This window comes from Salvia hispanica, chromosome 3 (genome assembly GCF_029641045.1).
Source record: "Salvia hispanica isolate PSC_SH4W2 chromosome 3, Shi_PSC_v1, whole genome shotgun sequence".
In the NCBI taxonomy this organism is placed as follows: Eukaryota; Viridiplantae; Streptophyta; class Magnoliopsida; order Lamiales; family Lamiaceae; genus Salvia; species Salvia hispanica.
The window spans coordinates 40,329,770-40,348,895 of record NC_142694.1 but is presented as its reverse complement, the minus strand read 5'-3'; the positions used below and the strand labels follow the sequence as shown (position 1 = coordinate 40,348,895).

The window sequence follows — 19,126 nt, the reverse complement described above, 5'->3', positions numbered from 1 at the left end:
TTAATGTGTTAATAATGTACATTAATGTATATGCCCCTTCTACGTAATGTAGATTATAATTTTTTTACTAATTGACGAAAGTTATATCCATTCCCCAGGGGTTTAGTAATCCATGAGGTTAGGGTGTAGTACTGACTCAGTAACACAACGTTCATTAGGGTAATCTTGTAGATACTATACCCTAGCCTTGCGGATGAGTTAACCCTAGGGGACTGGATCTAACTTCCATCGGTTAGTGAACTTATGTTAATATGATGGTACTACACCCTACCCCCATGGACTACTAAACCCTTGGTGAATGATGTTAACTTTGGGTCTGATGTGTAATGCGATGCTACATTATCATGGGTGTATCGTACATTATCATAGGTATATCGTGCATTATCACGGGTATTTCGTACATCACTCTCCGACGGGGTATGGATTTGTGAATTTGTGGATGCTATATAGTATAGCTTCCATCCGCGAATTCATACCCCGGTACATTATTATGAGTGTATCGTACATTATCATCGGTATATCGTGCATTATCACGGGTATTTCGTACATCACTCTCCGACGGGGTATGGATTTGTGAATTTGTGGATGCTATATAGTATAGCTTCCATCCGCGAATTCATACCCCGGTACATTATCATAAGTATATCGTACATTATCATCGGTATATCGTGCATTATCACGGGTATTTCGTACATTACTCTCCGACGGGGTATGGATTTGTGAATTTGTGGATGCTATATAGCTTCCATCCGCGAATTCATACCCCGGTACATTATCATGAGTATATCGTACATTATCATCGGTATAACGTGCATTATCACGGGTATTTCGTACATCACTCTCCGACGGGGTATGGATTTGTGAATTTGTGGATGCTTTATAGTATAGCTTCCATCCGCGAATTCATACCCCGGTACATTATCATGTTTATATCGTACATTATCATGGTTATATCGTGCATTATCACTGGTATTTCGTACATCACTCTCCGACGGGGTATGGATTTGTGAATTTGTGGATGCTATATAGTATAGCTTCCATCCGCAAATTCATACCCCGGTACATTATCATGGGTATGTTATACATTAAAGCTTGAGAATTGTACATTAGAATACAATTTTCATACATCAACATCATGTACTAATAGAACATAATGTACAAATATAACAACATCATGTACCGAAATCATGTACAATTGTGCTTTACCATTTTTACCCTTTTTGATTATTTTATTAATTTTTAAATTCCACGTGGCTTCCATATCAACCATCAGATCACACCTAATTAATGGATGTGATTAGTTTTCCTTTTTAACAGATTTTTACACATTAACGTGCATATCCCGGTGATTCGAAGGTATATTCCACTATCCAAGAACTTGCATTTCCATATTTATCCATTTTCCATAATTTGGCCTGTGTAGCAAACGATGTGTCGCATAAACATAGCCGATCCTGTAGAATGCATAGCCGATACCCAAAATATAATAAAAGCGGGCGTGTATTTTCAGGAAATACCAAGAATTGCTCATTAACGGGCTGAAGAGGAAAACTGGTAAAGACCTCTATTTCAAGATCAAAGCAACAAACCAACATATTATTCTCAAAATCGCATGCAATCCAATGAATATTTCCGTTAAAAAATATAGCATAATCAAGTGTGTATCTACGTTTAGATTCACTCAAGAAGTACAGTGCAGGCAATCTAGTTGTCGTTGATGCAGGAATCCTTCTCCACAAACAATCTCCTCCTAGAGTATACACGTGACAAAACTTAGATTCATCGACACATAAAATCTGTCCGCTTAATTTGCTTACTCCAAATCCATTTAGACACCTTCGTGTAGGTAGAGGAGGAAGCTCAATATATTCACAAGTCATTGGGTTGACTACGAAAAGAATATCATGATTGTCGTCCAATCCATCCCACAACAAAAGCAAACCATTAACTGAACTAATTACCAAACGATAGTGAGGAGTTGAATTAGGGGGCAAGTCGAATCGAAAAAGTGGCTGGCCGTCCTCATCAGCGACTCCATACCCTTTCTTGTCGTGACGAACGACAACCATGAATTGTTTCGCAAGCAGACCATCCCCTTCTATTAGATCGCGCCATGACTTACAAACGTTCCAACACCTCATAATGCATCTGATCGGGAGTCTCGAAAGGATCTCTCTCCATATTTCTTGGGGTATCCATATTTCTTGCAAATGTTTCTTGCTAGTCTTGGAAGGCTCTCTCTCCATATTACTTTGAGAGCGGCTTATGAAAAGTAAAAATCAATTAGGGATAGGAATATGATAATAATTCATTTCTTTCATATTTATACTACACATTTTGGCAAATTTTATACTTTATTCCTATCTATATATAACAATTCGTAGATATTATATTATACGATTTGGGACAAATTTAAGTATAGGATTTGGGAGATATTCTCTATCAAATCCTAATCGATATAAATAAATAAATCCCGAATATATTTAAGGAAGATAAAACTGGTAGTGCTATAATTTAGGAGAAGAAGACCTCCTAATCTACTGATAATCTTTGGACCACTAAATTTTTAGTCAAGTTCTCTATAATATCAAACAAGAGATTGTATAACCTAGATTGCATATTTTAATTTAGGGAAAATGGCATGCAGGAAAGAAAATTGGGCCAATTTCGAGTTAACATAAGCAATTGACTTGACTGATTAGAATTTGGAGTTTATATCTTCAATGTGATCATGTTACATAAATAGGTAAGAGAATTCATTTGATCTATAAATTTCGTAGTGGTTGTTTGACGTGGGACATTAGAGTCTATAACAATCGATTCTCCCTTCAACATGGGGATCTAGCATTAAGCTAGGAGTGGCATTTGCCCTTGCTCATATTTCCGTATATATGTATAACTAGCTATAAAAATTTATTATAATTTTTCACTAAATGCCCATTCTTCAATTTTTAAAATTTATCTATTTATATTGTTATCCCATTTTAATTTATGGCTCCACTCATGCATCCTCATTGGTCACGATTGGTTCTAATTTGTCTCTCGTTGGTCACACGACTGGTTCATCGCCAACAATCAAGCCCCTTTCAGAGCTATCGTCCTCGTTGGCCAATGACTGGTTCTTTTCCTCTCGTTGGACACACGACTGGTTCATTGCCAACAATCAAGCCCCCTTCAGGGCCAACATTCTTGTTAGTTACTGCTGGTATTTATCAATCCAACACTCTGAGTTCTCGTTACACAATTGATTCTTTGCTAGACCACCCTTCTAAATTTTCATTGGTCAGAGATACACTTTTAATAAAAATGGATTATCTCATCTATAGAATCTCTATTAATTAAAGTGTTGAAAATAAAAACAATCAGTCAAGATGGCCGAGCGGTCTAAGGCGCCAGTTTCAGGTACTGGTCCGAAAGGGCGTGGGTTCAAATCCCACTCTTGACATAATTTATTTTACAAAAACCATTTCTCTTCTTTTTTCTTTAGTAAATAATTACATTTGCTTTTACCTTTTTTATTCACATTTTTCAGTAAATACATAGTCTACTAAGCAGCTTCAATAGCTTTTCCCCTCTCTTCGATTTTATATATCTAGCCATTAATGTTAATTAAGAAGCTCTAATATCATAAATTTGACTGATTCTTAAACTATGGTGTATATTCTTTTAAAATAGTCATGATGCACACACACTATGTGTATATGAATGTCTCTAGTTTCATTACAATAGAAAAAAAAAGATTAAGAAAGAGTAGTTCAACTTAAATAACATTAATAATAAGTCAATGCGACCAAATTTAATGAATGCAAACCAAAGTAAGTGTTAAGTTTGGCCTAACTTTAATTATTTCAATTTAAAGAAATTACGATTTGCAACTCACTACTACACTAAAATAAATTGAATTGAAGTTCGCAACTTTCAAATCACAATTCTAGAATTCGCAAATTTAGATATTCATGATCTGGACTATCTCTTGATAAAATTGCAAATCATAGCAAACCTGTGATTAAGATTGAATCATTGACATAACTCAATCAAAAATTAAATTTTAAACACAAATTTTCGTATTTTTAAAGGCAATAATAGAGAAACATTTCCCACCTAACCACCACAAAAATTCAACTAAAAACATAACTAAATTCAAAGAAGTAAATTAAAAGTTAAAACCCAAAAATATCTCAGTGAACTCGGCTGAATTCCGATCGTCATCAATGGCGGCCGCCGCATTTCTTCGAATTCCGTCCACATCCCTTTCCCTCCCACTCCAATCCTCCCGCCCAATCTCTCCCCGCGTTTCCAAATCCCTAATTTTCAAAGTCAAGGCATCGACATCCGTTGACTACTCCTCCCCGACGAAGCCTCTCTCCACGACCAATTCCGGCAGCTGGAAGTGGAAATACGGCGGAAATTCCGTCAATATCCACTTCGAGCGTCTCGAGAACGGCGGCGCCGGCGCCGATCAGCCACGGAAGGACATCCTTCTGGTGCCGACGATTTCCGATGTCAGCACCGTTGACGAGTGGAGAGGCGTTGCTGAGGAGATCGTCGGGAGGGACGGCGGCGGGATCAATTGGAGCGCGACGATTGTGGATTGGCCTGGGCTGGGATACTCGGACCGGCCGAAGCTCGATTACAATGCCGATGTGATGGAGAGGTTTTTGGTGGATTTCGTCACTGCGCCGGATAGCCCCGTCGCCGGATTCGTTGCAGGTGTGCGATTGATTCGTAATTGCTATTGATTATATGATGCTTATTGTTTTGTGATTAGTTATTGTGTTTTCTTCTGTTCTGCGATGGAATAGGTTTGTTGTAGTGAGTAATTTGGGGAAAAAATTTTTGGATATGAAGAAACGAAATCTAATTGCTGAGGTTAATATATTGCAGTTGTTTAGAACATGCTTAAAACAGTTTTGTTGCTGTAGCTTAAAAGCCTATAATTTTGGTTTGTTTATTGCAATATTTACCGTGGATCGATGTCTGCATTTCTGCGAATTGTGTATGCTAAGGAGTCATGGTTATTGTTTGGGATCGAAAGGTCGAAGGTGAAATCTAATAACCTATGTTAACCCCTGTTTGAGGTTGTGAGGTTTCTTTTTTTTCGGGTCTCGTTTGTTGGTTGGTAATTGGTATCACATGTTGGATTGAGAGTGGTGAAATGGAAGGGGAAAAGATGGAGTAGATAGGATCCGGAGATTACAAGTCGTAGTAAAGGAGGCACAAGATTGAACAAAAGTAGCAATTTTTCAACAACAAAACGATTCAACAAGTGTTCTCTTTTTTTTGGAGCTGTTCTTTCTGTTGCATCGAAGCTCAGCTCCTTGTTCAAAACTTAAAAACAACTGATAATCCAGCTACCTTTGTGCTAAGCTCCAATGCATTTCCTCTTCTGCATATTGACTCAATGATTTTTCCAGCAGCAAGATATAATGCATTTTCATATGTTTAGTTTGTATTTGAAATGAATTTCGCTTGATTTCCAGTTTCTTTGTTGTGCAATATGTATCTCTATGGTAAGTAAAGCCTCTAAGTTTGAAGAAATTTGTTTGTTATCTCTCAACCAATTGGTCTTATCAGAGCATGACATTCAGTTCATACTCAGTGGGGGATGACATGTATTTGAGATCACATCAGTTCATGCTTCACTTGATATTTATCATTGCCCATATTGCTAAAAGAGCCAATTTTCCTATTTACATTCATTAATGCTTGCTGATTTGGGGAAATCGACCCACTTGGCATCCGCATGTATTTTTGTAAAGGTCCTTTAGTCAAATAAGAGAATCTAGAACCTGATAATTAGATCTCTCTAAGAAAACAAAATCAAGGAAATTGTTAAAGGAATAATGGCAGATGAAAGCAAGAAAATGTAGTAGAGGTGTCTTCACATTGTCTCTTCAGAGTGAAGAGAGGGCCTATAGATCGTCGAAACAATGGAGCTGCTGCTATTCATTGTTTCCAATTCTGTAGGATCTCCATCATACTACTGATAGAACTTTCCGTTTGAATACTTGCTCAATTTCAAATAAGGAAAGGGAGCTCGTAAGTTATAGATTTAGCTTCATCCATAATACACCAACCTAGTATATCAACGCCTTGATTCCTATATTGCAAGTGCATACTATTATATATACTGAGAAATATGTGATGATGTCCCTAGGGATAATAATCACCATGAACCAGTTTTAATTATGTGCAAGTTTGATGTGATTAGATCAAATAGTAAATTTTATTTGAATTGATTATATTGCAGGATTGATGAGCTCAACAGTTTTTATGAGAAGCTTAGGAGTCAGGATGGTTGATTTATCAATCTTCCAATATTCTGTTTGTTAATGTTATCTTGAGTTCATGATGGCCATTCTTCCTGAAGATATAGTCTGAACTTTGTCTTGCAGAATATTTTAGCCGTTTCCGAGAACATCAGTAGATCTACAATAAGACAGTTTTTGCACCGTTAGTTTACAGCTAACGATTGCAGTTTCTGTACACAGATAACGACTATGTGGTCTTCGGAGGAGGGCATGCTGCAACGGTAGCTGTTAAGGCAACAAGAAAAGGTTCCTTGAAGCCAAAGGCCATTGCTGCCGTTGCACCAACCTGGGCCGGGCCCCTTCCCATCGTGTTTGGTAAAGACTCGAGTATGGAAACTAGGTATGAAGTGACTCACACGCCTTCAGATTAAAGCCACACCAACAATTTCTTTTCTACCAATTTTGTGAATTTACAGGTACGGCCTTCTAAGAGGGACATTGAGGGCTCCTGCTCTGGGCTGGATGATGTACAACGTTCTTGTCAGCAACGAAAAGTCAATCACGTCGCAGTACAAATCCCACGTGTATGCCGACCCACAAAACGTCACCCCTGATATAATTGACAGCCGATATGCACTCACCAAAAGAAAGGGGGCCCGTTATGTGCCAGCTGCTTTTCTGACTGGAATGCTCGATCCAGTGGGTTCCAGAGAGGAGTTTGTTCGACTATTCGCAGGACTAGAGGGAAACGTGCCAGTCCTCGTTGTCTCAGCCACGGATGCACCAAAAAGGTCAAAAGCTGAAATGGAGGCTCTAAGGGGAGCAAAGGGTGTAAGCAAATTCGTGGAAGTCCCGGGCGCTCTTCTGCCTCAGGAGGAGTATCCGAAGGCTGTTGCCGAAGAACTGTACAGGTTTTTGCTGGAGAATTTTGAATCGAAAGCTTAAAGAAACTGAGAAAGAGAGGTAAATCATCACATCAAAGTCATATATATACATTTCTTTAGTGTGTCATGCTCTTATGTGTGATAGTTTTGTTGGTTAAAAACATTAAACATTTACTTGTAGACTTGCAATTCTGATGTTAAACGTTCCATTTGTTTGCTTTGAGGCTCTTTCTCGAAAACAGCAAACTCGAATGAGCTGTACTCTTGTGCGGGCTTGCTCGCGAGCCCACACAATGTGTGTGGTTAGAATGAACCTGGTCTGTCTTGTCTTGAATCGTTCTTTATAAAATAGAGTAGTAAATTTATTACATTGAAAAATAGTAATTACATTGAAAAATAGTAATTATATTTTACTAAAAACAACAATATTTTTTTATCCCAAGAAGTAGGCCTGTCAAATTGGATACCCGCGGATACCCGATCCGAAATTTTCGGGTACCCGATCTCGAAATTTCCAAAATCCAATACCCGATATCCGACCCGAATTTGATTTCGGGTACCCCGATACCCGACTCGGGTATCCAGTCCCGAAAAATCGGGTATCCAGTCCAAATTGTGATTGTGATTTTGATTTTTTTTTTTTTTTGAAAATTAACTACAAACTTTTAGAATTTATTTAATATTATTTAATTCAAATTTAATACAAAGTTGAAGTACTAATATTCAAGTAAAAACAACTACAAACTTTTAGAAATACAAAATTCTTATATTAGCTCGAATTTAAGAGAAAATAACTACAAATTTTAGAAATACAAAATTCTTGTAGTAGTTCGAATTTAAAAGAAAATAACTACAAACTTTGAAAAATACAAAATTCATAAGTTATACTACTACATATTAACATCTTTCATCCATCCACAATAAGTCAATAACCATCAAAATTCATAAATTCAAACATTCATCCTTTATAAATATCACAATTCAATAATTCGCGAGAATCAAGATCTAACAATAATATCATCAAAAAATTCAAAATTATAAATATCACAAGTCAATGACATTAAAATTTATAAAATTAAATTACATATCTTGTATACTAACTATTAAGGAGTAATAATTAAATTATAGTTAAGAAATTAAATTACATTTAATTATAATAAAAATATAATTTATTAATTTTAGAAAATAAATCGGATAATTCGGGTATACCCGATTAGATATCGGGTAACCCGATACCCGATAATCCAAAATTCTCACTACCCGATCCCGATCCGATACCCGAAAAATCGGATTTCGGGTATCCAATTATCCGACTTTTTCAGATTTGGATATCGGGTATCCAATACCCAATATCCATTTGGCAGGGCTACCAAGAAGTGTCATTTTTATTAGGAATACATAATCACTTTTATTTATAAAAACAATAACTTTTATTCTTTAAATCCACAATTAAAGGTTGATAGCTATGTATGTTATGATTTCAATGTAGATACGAAAAATTTCTCAAAGTCTTACCTTTCTCCTTAGCTAACAATCTAACATCCACTAAAAATTAAGGTTTCGTGGAAATTCAGTCCCACTATGGAAACAATTAGTGGTACATGTATAACTTGGCCTCACAAAAATTAATACCAAAAGTTGGAAATGTCGAAAATGATTGATCATTGATTCAATGGCAATATGTAGATATACGTAAGGGTTTCTTTATTAATAAGAGTTTGTGTTGCTTCTTTTTTGTTTTGTTTATTTTTGCTTGTGTCCGAATTGAAAATTTGGCCCTCTATCTGCGGGGATTGAGCAAATCGCTCGTGTTTATCGTTAATTTCGGGTAATTGTGAATATACTTGTTATGGACTTTAGTGAAAGTAATTTTATCCTTTATCGATTGTACGAGCAAAAGTAGAATTTATAGACCAAAATGATCTTTTTTTTCTTCATAGGCCATACTCGATAGATTCGTACAATAAATTTCCTTACACATTGATACGGATTATGATTCAAAAGCATTAATATTTTAGTTTATGTAGCTTTTTCTTGTTAAGTTTAAAAATGTTCAAAATCATGAATTTGTGAGCACAATTCACGGGAAAAAAATGACAATCAAACAGTACAAGCACGTAAGATAACAAGAGACAAAAACAACAAATTTATCGATATTGTAGTACTTAAGATACAACAAGCAACACAATCTCCTCTAATTAACAAGAGAATCCTATGATGATCTGATAACAACAAAAGGATATTAAAAAAAAAAAAGAAAAGAAAACTAAGACGACAAACAATAACTAAACTAAAGACCTAATTTGCGTCAGTAGGCAGTTATCGACCAATTAAAAAAGACCTATGTTGCGCCAATCTGATGAGAAAATAAATATGAAAAACCTATGTGATATTCATGATCTAATAACTACAAAAAAGAAAAGAAAAACAAAGACGGCAAACAATAACCGAACTAAAGACCTAAGTTGCTCCCTTAGGCATTTATCGACCAATTAAAAACGACCTATGCGACATTGATGCAGCTCATTCAAACCATGACGAATGTGTACAAAAATCCTTGATGCACAATTTATGCCGTACAATCCTTTGACATTAGATTGAATGAGATAATGATTTATAACCATATAATTGAATTATGAGATTAAATATGATACTAAAATCATAAGAATCGAGTAATGTATCTATCCTTCATGGCTGGCGCGTTGATTAGCCACTAAATATTTTGCTCGCGATTTTCAAACTAATTAATTTGAAAAGAATCGAGTAATGAATTTCTACTATACCTAAACAAATCAATCATAATTCCCAAATAATTAATGTCACTACTCATTTGGACTCGAGTCCTATAATTTGGTAATAGTTTTTATATATGTTGATGGATTAAGAGATTGATATAATTATTGAAATTTTAGGATATTTTATAGTACATCATTAATATCAATCAGTGTGCAAGTTTTCATAGCATATTAGATTGCACAAGAAAAAGTAGAAAAGAAAAAATAAAGCCTTTTATATACCGACACAATTATGCGTGCTTACAAATTCTTTAATATAGTTATTAAAATATAGTTTAGAAATTTAATTCATATATATGGGGTGTATTACTCATTTTGATGTCAAGTAAAAAAAATGTGTTTATAATTATCTAAATCATGACAAATTAAAGTTGTCTATAATTTTACATAAAAATATATAACTTGTATTCATAGTTAATCTATGCTCGTGTCACTCTTGTAAGATTGAATATTTTTTATATGGAGTATAAACTATGAAGTCTATGATTTATATATATGTGACAACTAACAATTATCCATATTGTTTATTTATCCAATTATTGATAGATTTGCTAATTAAATCAAAAATGCTTTTTTTAATAGTTAGGGATACTTGTTAATGAAATGGATCATGGCTTACATATATCACAAATTAAACAAATTAAGGAAAATAATTGACAAGCCTAAGATCTAAACGACTAACAATAGATCCAATCATCCAAGAAATTCTTATCCAAACAATATATTAATGTGCTTATGTGCACACCACCATCTATTCCATAATTGCATTGTTTACAAAATAATAAATCAAACCTATTTTACGAATTAAGTGCATTTACTATCCTACATAATACACATTATCATCTGTCGGTTTCTGATTGGATGGGAAAAGGGGGCCTATCGTATTATCCGTGACTACATCCTTTGACTTATGTTCAAGATTTACAATTAATTTAATTTTAAAAATAGTGAAAGTAATTTATATGTGATTAATCTACCCCATTAATATTGAACTCACCAAGTCAAGACTGCGGCCATGTATGTTCACATATATATGCATTCAATTATTTGTCGGGAATGGGGTCTCTTTGCGGCAAATCTTATGATAGATGTTACCTTTGATGAAAGGGACGTAATTAACGCAAATTCTAAATATTGAATAAATTTTAAATTATGATGTTAGAAAATGTTAATATATCACAAAATAATAGAAAAAAAATATTAATACAGTGTCAACGGTTAGCGATGCATTGACATCAAAATCTTGAAATTTTACCTTGTATATGTACTGAATTAATTAAAGAGTTTGAAGTCTATACAATATATAGAATTTTGCATTTCACTACTTTTTGATAAAATATATAAATAAAAAATTAATATAATTGTGATTTTGTACGATAAAAGTTTAATGGGTTTCTCTGTGGTAGTTATTGATTTATTTTATTCGTAATTATTGGTTATTTGTATTATTATTGGACAACTAACGAACTATTTACCATATAAAAAGTGTGTAATGAATATCTTTTTTAATCAAAGAAGTTTTTCATTAAAGAGAAATAGAGCATATTAGCAAGACCCTCAATAAAATAAAAAGAAAAACTCCTATGACCATGATATAAAATATTGATATTCACATTTTTTTAATCAAATTCTATAAACGAAGTTTCAAGCCACGATAAATAGTATGCCTACGATTCCTTGAAAAGATAGAGGAGGATGTTCCATTGATCACAACAGTAGTTTGATCGACAATCTTTGTAAAAAAAAAAGTGTTCAATTGTCTCCGTCTCGTATTTACAAAATTGTTATACTCCCTCAAATCATTTATATCATTTATAGAAGATTCTCTCTTACTTTTTCTCATTCTCTCTTACTACCTTCGTCCACTAAAATTTGTCTCATATTTTAATTTTCGTCCGCCCTCCAAAATTTGTCTCATTTCATTTTTACCATTTTTGGTAGTGGACCTCATATTCCACTAACTCATTCCTACTCACATTTTATTATAAAACTAATACATAAAAGTAGGACCCACAATTTACTAACTTTTTCAGCTCACTTTCTATTACATTTCTTAAAATCCGCGTCGGGTCAAAGTGGGACAAATTTTGGTGGACGGAAGTAGTACTTTTTTCTCCTTCTCTCTTACTCCACATTCCATTAACACTACTTCTCTTTTACTTTTTTTCCCTTCTCTCTTACTTTACTAATTCTACATTAAAATTCGTGTCATATACACACTTTGCTCTATCTTTTATGAACTGAGGGAGTATTAAATTCCAGTTCTGCGTTTAAGAGTCTTTCTTTCGTGTCTAGTCTTTCTTAATAGGATAAATCAAGTAGAATACAAGTAGGGATGTCAATTCAACCCGAAACCCGTGGGCCGGCCCGAACAACCCGGTAATATGAGCGGGTTAGGGCTATAATTTTATTACCCGAATACAAAACGGGCTAAACGGGTTGGCCCGAATGGGTTGGCGGGTTAAACGGGTTGGCCCGAACAGGTTGCGGATCGGCCCGATGGGTTGTGAGTTTTAATTATAAAATATTAAGTTTTAGGGGTTTTTTTTATATTTTTGAATCTTCAATCTTCATTGTACACAATCATTAGTCTTATTCAATCTTCATTCTACACTTTTTCACTCGACCCCACAATATCAGCTTTCAAGTTCCATCTCAACTCATTATTGGACCGTTCCATTATCTGTCACTAGTGTCTTACTACCACCAAAGCCAATCAAGACAAAATTAAGAACTAACCCATCAAAATCTTAATATGTTTATCATTTTAATAATGATTCATGTAAGATATGATTTTTAATTTTCATAAAGAATTAGTTACGAACAATGCCATAATAATGAAACGAACACAAGCTTTAATTTATATTGTAGTTGACCGAGATGAAAGGCTTCTTTTCAAGTACTATTGAAGAAGACTATGAAAATTTGAAGATTTTATATGATTCTAAACTAAAAAGAAAAAAGTATCTAAAATTTAAAATCATTTTATAGAAGAAAATTTTGATACAAGAGATTATTTTCGAAAGCTTTTAGGCCCGAATAACCCGATGGGTTAGCCCAAAACCCGACGGGTTAGGGTTAGGGTTGAAAATTTATGACCCGAAAAATTCATAACCCGAATGGCCCGTACCCAAATAGCCCGGCGACCCGAGTGGGCTGGCCCGAACCCGAGCGGGTTAGCCCGATTGGCATCCCTAAATATAAATATTCATATAATATTTAATTAAATACTGAAATAAATGGTTTTGGGTCGAGTATAGATGAGGAGGGACCATAAACATAATTTGACACATATCTATAATAAATGGAGTATTTGATTAGCATTATACAATACAATTATACTAGAGGATTAGTATAATACGTGTACCTATGAATATCTAGAAAACAACTACCATTATTACTACTATTAATTTAATAACATCGACATCGTTACAAATCAATGAATAAAATAATTAAGTAATCATGTAGTAGGCGACAGCGTGAGAAGAAATGAAATGGGCCGGGCCGGGCCGGACCGGTTTTAATATGTGATTATAGTGGGCCCGTGAAATCAAGCAATGGTTTTTGGGCCCAATGGGCCCACAAGTTGATACTTGTGAATGATATATTATGAAAAGAATTGATTTTTGGTGACTGTTTGCAGAAGATGATTTGTACCAAAATAAAAATAAAAAAGCAAATATCTATATAGAGAAATATTTTTATGTGTGGTATTAATGTTAGTGATTGGGTGGCAATTTCTAGAATGATGATTGGTATTAAATTATTTATATGTGGATTTCTTTTATGAATTAATGTTCATCAAGGTTAGTTCCCCAAAGTCAAGGAAATCAAAATGTTAGAAACACTAGTTAGAACGTACCATGTTTGCACATGTATAATCAATTAACTTTAGGGCACCTCAACTAATAATTGACCACCCTCCTTTGCACATTAAATCATTGATTAATTATTAACATGTCAAGGGCAAATATAAGTTTAAAGATGCAATTTAGCTCATTTGATTAGCTGTAATGACAGGACACAAAACTCGAGCAAAGCCTATAGAGCAAGCAACACAATCTTCTAAAATCGGTCAATTGAAATCGGACCTGATAATCACAAATATCAATAAACGAGAAACCCACAAAGCGTTTTACTGAAACACTAAATTGCGCCCATCGGCAATTTTTGAAATTTTATGTTAGAGACACTATAGTACTACGTTTTACTAAAACACTAAACTGCACCAATCAGAAATTTTTGAAATTTTATGTTAGAGACATTATAGTGCAAGATTTGGAATAAATAACTTATATTTCTATATACTACTACAATTTACCTTAAAACTATTATAGTACTTCCATATTATATACTCCACAATCATACAAGGTAGGTGAAACGCACATGAGTCTATTCATATATGTACTATAGTTATTCTCTTTTAGCATATATAGAGAAAATACTAGTCTTTGTTAGTGAACAAAAAGTGAAATAATTGCGTGGTTATAAACTTAAAAGCTATGTATAGGTTATAGAATTATAGTCTATAGATTATCGCAATAATTGCAATTAGTTAAAGCAAAAGAACCCAATAATTATCTATTACGGCTCTACATATATTATAGCGTACTAAACCTACTTCATTATTAATAGTAAAGAGAAAATAGTCACACAAAAATTAATTTTTTTTACAAATTTCCAGTCCATACTTAAAAGGAGTAATTAGTAAGTATTTCTTTGGATTCTCATTTTATTTGAACTTATTCTAGAAGCAACAAAAAAGATATTTTTCGTACACGAGTTAGTATTATTATTTTGCAGGTTTCATAAGTATTATTCTTTTATAAATTTAAAGATATAATTAATAATGGTGTCGGTCAATTTTTGGTAAATTTGATTTTCTCTATAATTCGCTTTAAATTTGTTTTAAACATTTTCTCATGTCTGCACGTGAAATAGCTGTAAAAGAAAATTCCAATTGGTTCCTTTAATTGTTGTCAAAATCTGCAATAAATTTGATTTTACTCGAAGGACCACTAGGCCATACAAGAAATGAGCAAACCAATCTAAATCATTTTTTTGTGATATGTCTACATATTATAAATGTGTGTGATATGATGTATCCTACATATATTGCTTTCTTGTAGTTATATATATATTACAAATTTTCCTATATGCAGTCGAATCATGGAGAAAAAATTCAGTGGTCACGGCATACCAAATGGCACTGTAATGTGGTATGCCCCGCTAATAACCTTTTGACATGTGGATTAATAAAGGCCCCACTAAATACATTCATTTCCTTATAAACATGGATATTATTATTAAATTTCTAAACTATCTAAAATAATTTAGGAGTTCCTATATTTAATAAAGATACTACTACTATAACTTGATATACTTTACATTTTTTTTTTACCAAATTTCTTGCACCATGACTTATAAATTGTTTCAGCCTTTAAGTTATCAATAAGAACATGAATTTAACAAAATAAAATACTATGTACATGAAATTTATCAAATAGCAGTGATTTCCGATGAGTGATTATATAAATTCATTCTTATAGCATTATTTTACCATTTTACATATATGAATAATTATACTCCATTAAATATAAAGGTAGCTAATATAATAATAAGTAAATGATCTGAAAACTACTTATATTAGGGGGGAGTGTTATACGGGTGATTTGATTGATTACTCTGGTAATTCAACCATATGAGAAAAACTGAAAAAGTATTGAAAAAGCATTGAATTAAAATTTGTCCTATTTAATCAAACGAGACGTACGTAAAAAAAAAAAAAAAAACTACCTTCATGTCTATAGTTTTTTTTTCTACATTATTAAACTATATATAGAGATAAATAATTTTGGTCCATGTCTTGTTCCTAATACAGAGGAAACTATGTAAAAGTTGTAGAATTGTAATAACATAATGAGCCAAAGGACAATAATGGTACAAAAAGCTGTATAATTTAAGTGAAACTTCAATTTTCCATTAAGTGCATCAAATTAATAACATTGATTGCCACATTTGCATCTTCAATAGCTTATCATATTTGCGGTGGAAAAAAAAAAATACCAAGTATACCAAACCTATAGAACTGAAAACATCAAATTTTCAATATACCGTGAAATGAAACAATATTTCAGTATATCAGAATTTTAAGTATATACGTAAAAAACAATATAATAAAACTTTGACAAATAAAAAAATTCAGTATGATACTTAGCTTTTCTCGTATCAATAATTTTCCGTTTATATTTTTGGTACGGTATATCGTCTCTTCCATCTCTATTAAATTGTAGTACTACGATAGTATGTATAAACAATGAGAGATAGAAATTAGAAGGTGCTTGACTTTTACAAACAAAAGAGTAAATGCAATTATGCAACTTGCTGTCCTCATTTGACTCTTCTAATGAAATAAAACCTTTCTACATCCTTCTCACCCTAAACAAGAAAAACACTCTCTCTTTAATCTATATAGTCCCTCACACTCTTCCTATCCCCCTCAATTAGACTTTTTGTCTCTCTTTCTCTCTTCCCCTCAAAACACAAGTGATCATCCTAACCATCTCAAGAAAAACAGGATTTCACAAACCCTTTATTTCCAATTGGAAACCTAAAAAAAAAATCTCCAAAATTCATAACTTTTTCATATGGGAAGACCACCTTGTTGTGACAAAATTGGTGTGAAGAAAGGGCCATGGACTCCTGAAGAAGACATCATCCTTGTTTCTTACATTCAAGAACATGGCCCTGGAAATTGGAGAGCTGTTCCTTCTAATACAGGCAAGAAAAAAAAATTCAAAAAATATGAATTAGTAATTTTTAATTTTACCTCAATTTTGAGTTTGTTGTGAAATTAATAGTTGTGTAATAAATATTTCACCTACCCTCTTCCTGAATAATGCAATTCTTCTTTTTTTTTCCTTAAATTTTTGTTGAATTCTTGTGGTGTAATCTCAGGTTTGCTCCGGTGCAGCAAGAGCTGTCGTCTCCGGTGGACTAACTATCTCCGGCCGGGAATCAAGCGCGGCAATTTCAACGAGCATGAAGAGAAAATGATCATCCACCTCCAAGCTCTTCTTGGCAACCGGTTCGTGACAACTCATAACACACGCTACCTTGATTAGAAAGAAAGAAAAACGGAAAAATTTACGCGATTCGAAACTATCTTGGTTGATCGGAAACAAAAAGCGTTGTCTGGTTTTTTGAATAAGTAATTGTATTTTATAAAGTCGTATATAAGAAAAAATTCTAAGCTAATAGGAAGGAAGCTTAATCCGAACAAATCGTAATTTGTATTCTATGATCGATCGGGATATATATATATATATATACATTGTATGCTGGCATATTCGCCCATAGGTCAAATTGGATATATAATTATTGTAATAATTGTTGGAGACTCAAAAAATGCAAATTTCGAGACCTCGTTATGCGTATATGTTTTGATTGTCTCTAATTTCATTTTAATTTTTTTTTTTTTCTGAATAAACTTACATTATTTGAATTAAATTAATTTCAGATGGGCTGCGATAGCGTCGTACATACCGCAGAGAACAGACAACGACATCAAGAACTACTGGAACACGCATCTACAAAAGAAGCTAGGGAAGAACCAAGGCCACGATCCCGACCGCATCGAAAACGGCGCGGCCGCCTCAGGATCGCTTTCCAAGGGCAAATGGGAGAGGCGCCTCCAAACGGATATCCACACGGCCAAACAGGCCTTATGTGAGGCCCTCTCCCTAGACAAATCGTCGACGACGACGCGAGCGTTGTCATCATCGTCAGTCTATGCAGCAAGCGCTGAGAACATCTCTCGCTTGCTGCAAAATTGGATGAAAGGGGCGCCGAAAGCCGAGGAGGCAGCGGGATCGAGCGACAGCGGAGATCAGAACCCCTCGCTCGGGCTTAGCTCGAGCGCGAGCGAGGGGGGGCCCACTTTCGCTCGCTCGAATTCGGACATCTCTCTGGAGGATGGGAATTTTAAGGCGGAGTGTGGAGAGACGCAAATGCCCTTCGGATTGCTGGATAAGTGGCTGTTTGATGGCGCAGCGGCGCAGGGGCAGGATGGGGATTTCGTGGAGATGGCCTTGAGGGAAACTGCTGATTTGTTTTGAAGAAAAAATAATAATTTATATCTTCAAAACAACTTAGCAGTTTTTAGTTAAGGTTTTTTTTAATGTTACTCATAATATTGTTATTTTATGGTATTTACTTTTTAGGCTCTTTGAAATGTTGGAAAAAAAGAGCTAAAGAAGTGTAAATTACTTGGTATAAAGTTCTCATAAAATAAGCTCTCTTCTTTATGTGAAGCATAAAGTGGTTGTACATTGTGCATCATGTGGTGTACATTCTAGAGAAATGAGAATTAGGGTTTGACTTTTTGAGATTTGGGAATCATAATGGTCACAGGAGGGTGGATGAGTATAAATGAATCTAATCGAATTGAATCGAACTGAAATATTGAATATAGTTTAAATATTTTGGATATTTCGATCGATTCGAATTTCATTTTTCTCATAACTTGGATTTTCAATTCGGTTAGAGTGAATTTTCAGGAACAATTAAAATTGCAATGCCAAAGTCAATTAATGCTTCCTTGTTTCGCAACTATGATTAACTACATAGAAACATATTGGATATTTAAAAATTATACAAAAAATAAAATAATAATCAAATTTATTGTTGCTTTGGGAATCATTAATGGCCGCTAGGGGGTTGGAAAGCAAGAAATTAATCGAATCGAACTGAATCAAATTTCACTTTTTCACTGGATCATATTTCATTTTTTCATAACTTATATATTCAATTCGGTTCAAATTTATTTTCTGAAACAGTTAAAATCGCTATACCAAAGATAATTAATTCTCCTTGGTTTTGTAGCAATGATTAACCACAATAGAAACATATTGTACATACAATTCACAAATAATAAAACTAATTAATAATATAATTAAGTAAAATCTAAATATTAATAGTATTATGTATATGTGCAATTTATGTACATTTTGTAATTATTTTTTTAATTATTTGATTGATATGAATAGGGAAAACTATGTTTATCTATCACTTACTACTATTACTCTTGAGGTGAAAAGTCCCTAGAGCACTCGCTTGATTAATATATTTTCATTTGTTTTATTTACTTCTTGAATTAATTCAGTTTATCCTGTTGAAAATTTTAAACTATATTGAT

At 33.7% G+C, this 19,126-nt stretch overlaps 2 protein-coding genes and 1 non-coding gene across 3 annotated transcripts; all 3 read left to right on the top strand.

The window, feature by feature from the left end:
• Positions 1–3,365: 3,365 nt before the first annotated feature.
• On the top strand, positions 3,366–3,445 carry TRNAL-CAG (transfer RNA leucine (anticodon CAG)). The gene has a single exon. It is a non-coding gene; the product is annotated as a tRNA-Leu (tRNA).
• A 665-nt stretch (positions 3,446–4,110) lies between these two features.
• On the top strand, positions 4,111–7,358 carry LOC125213423 (alpha/beta-Hydrolases superfamily protein). Its single transcript, XM_048113968.2, has 3 exons — positions 4,111–4,710; positions 6,492–6,651; positions 6,728–7,358. Exons 1-3 carry the CDS (start codon positions 4,212–4,214, stop codon positions 7,194–7,196), a joined length of 1,128 nt encoding a protein of 375 aa, XP_047969925.1. The 5' UTR covers positions 4,111–4,211; the 3' UTR covers positions 7,197–7,358.
• Positions 7,359–16,367: 9,009 nt separating this feature from the next.
• On the top strand, positions 16,368–18,317 carry LOC125213424 (myb-related protein 306-like). Its single transcript, XM_048113969.2, has 3 exons — positions 16,368–16,710; positions 16,888–17,017; positions 17,450–18,317. The coding sequence occupies exons 1-3, from the start codon at positions 16,578–16,580 to the stop codon at positions 18,045–18,047; spliced, it is 861 nt and encodes a 286-aa protein (XP_047969926.1). The 5' UTR covers positions 16,368–16,577; the 3' UTR covers positions 18,048–18,317.
• Positions 18,318–19,126: the final 809 nt, after the last annotated feature.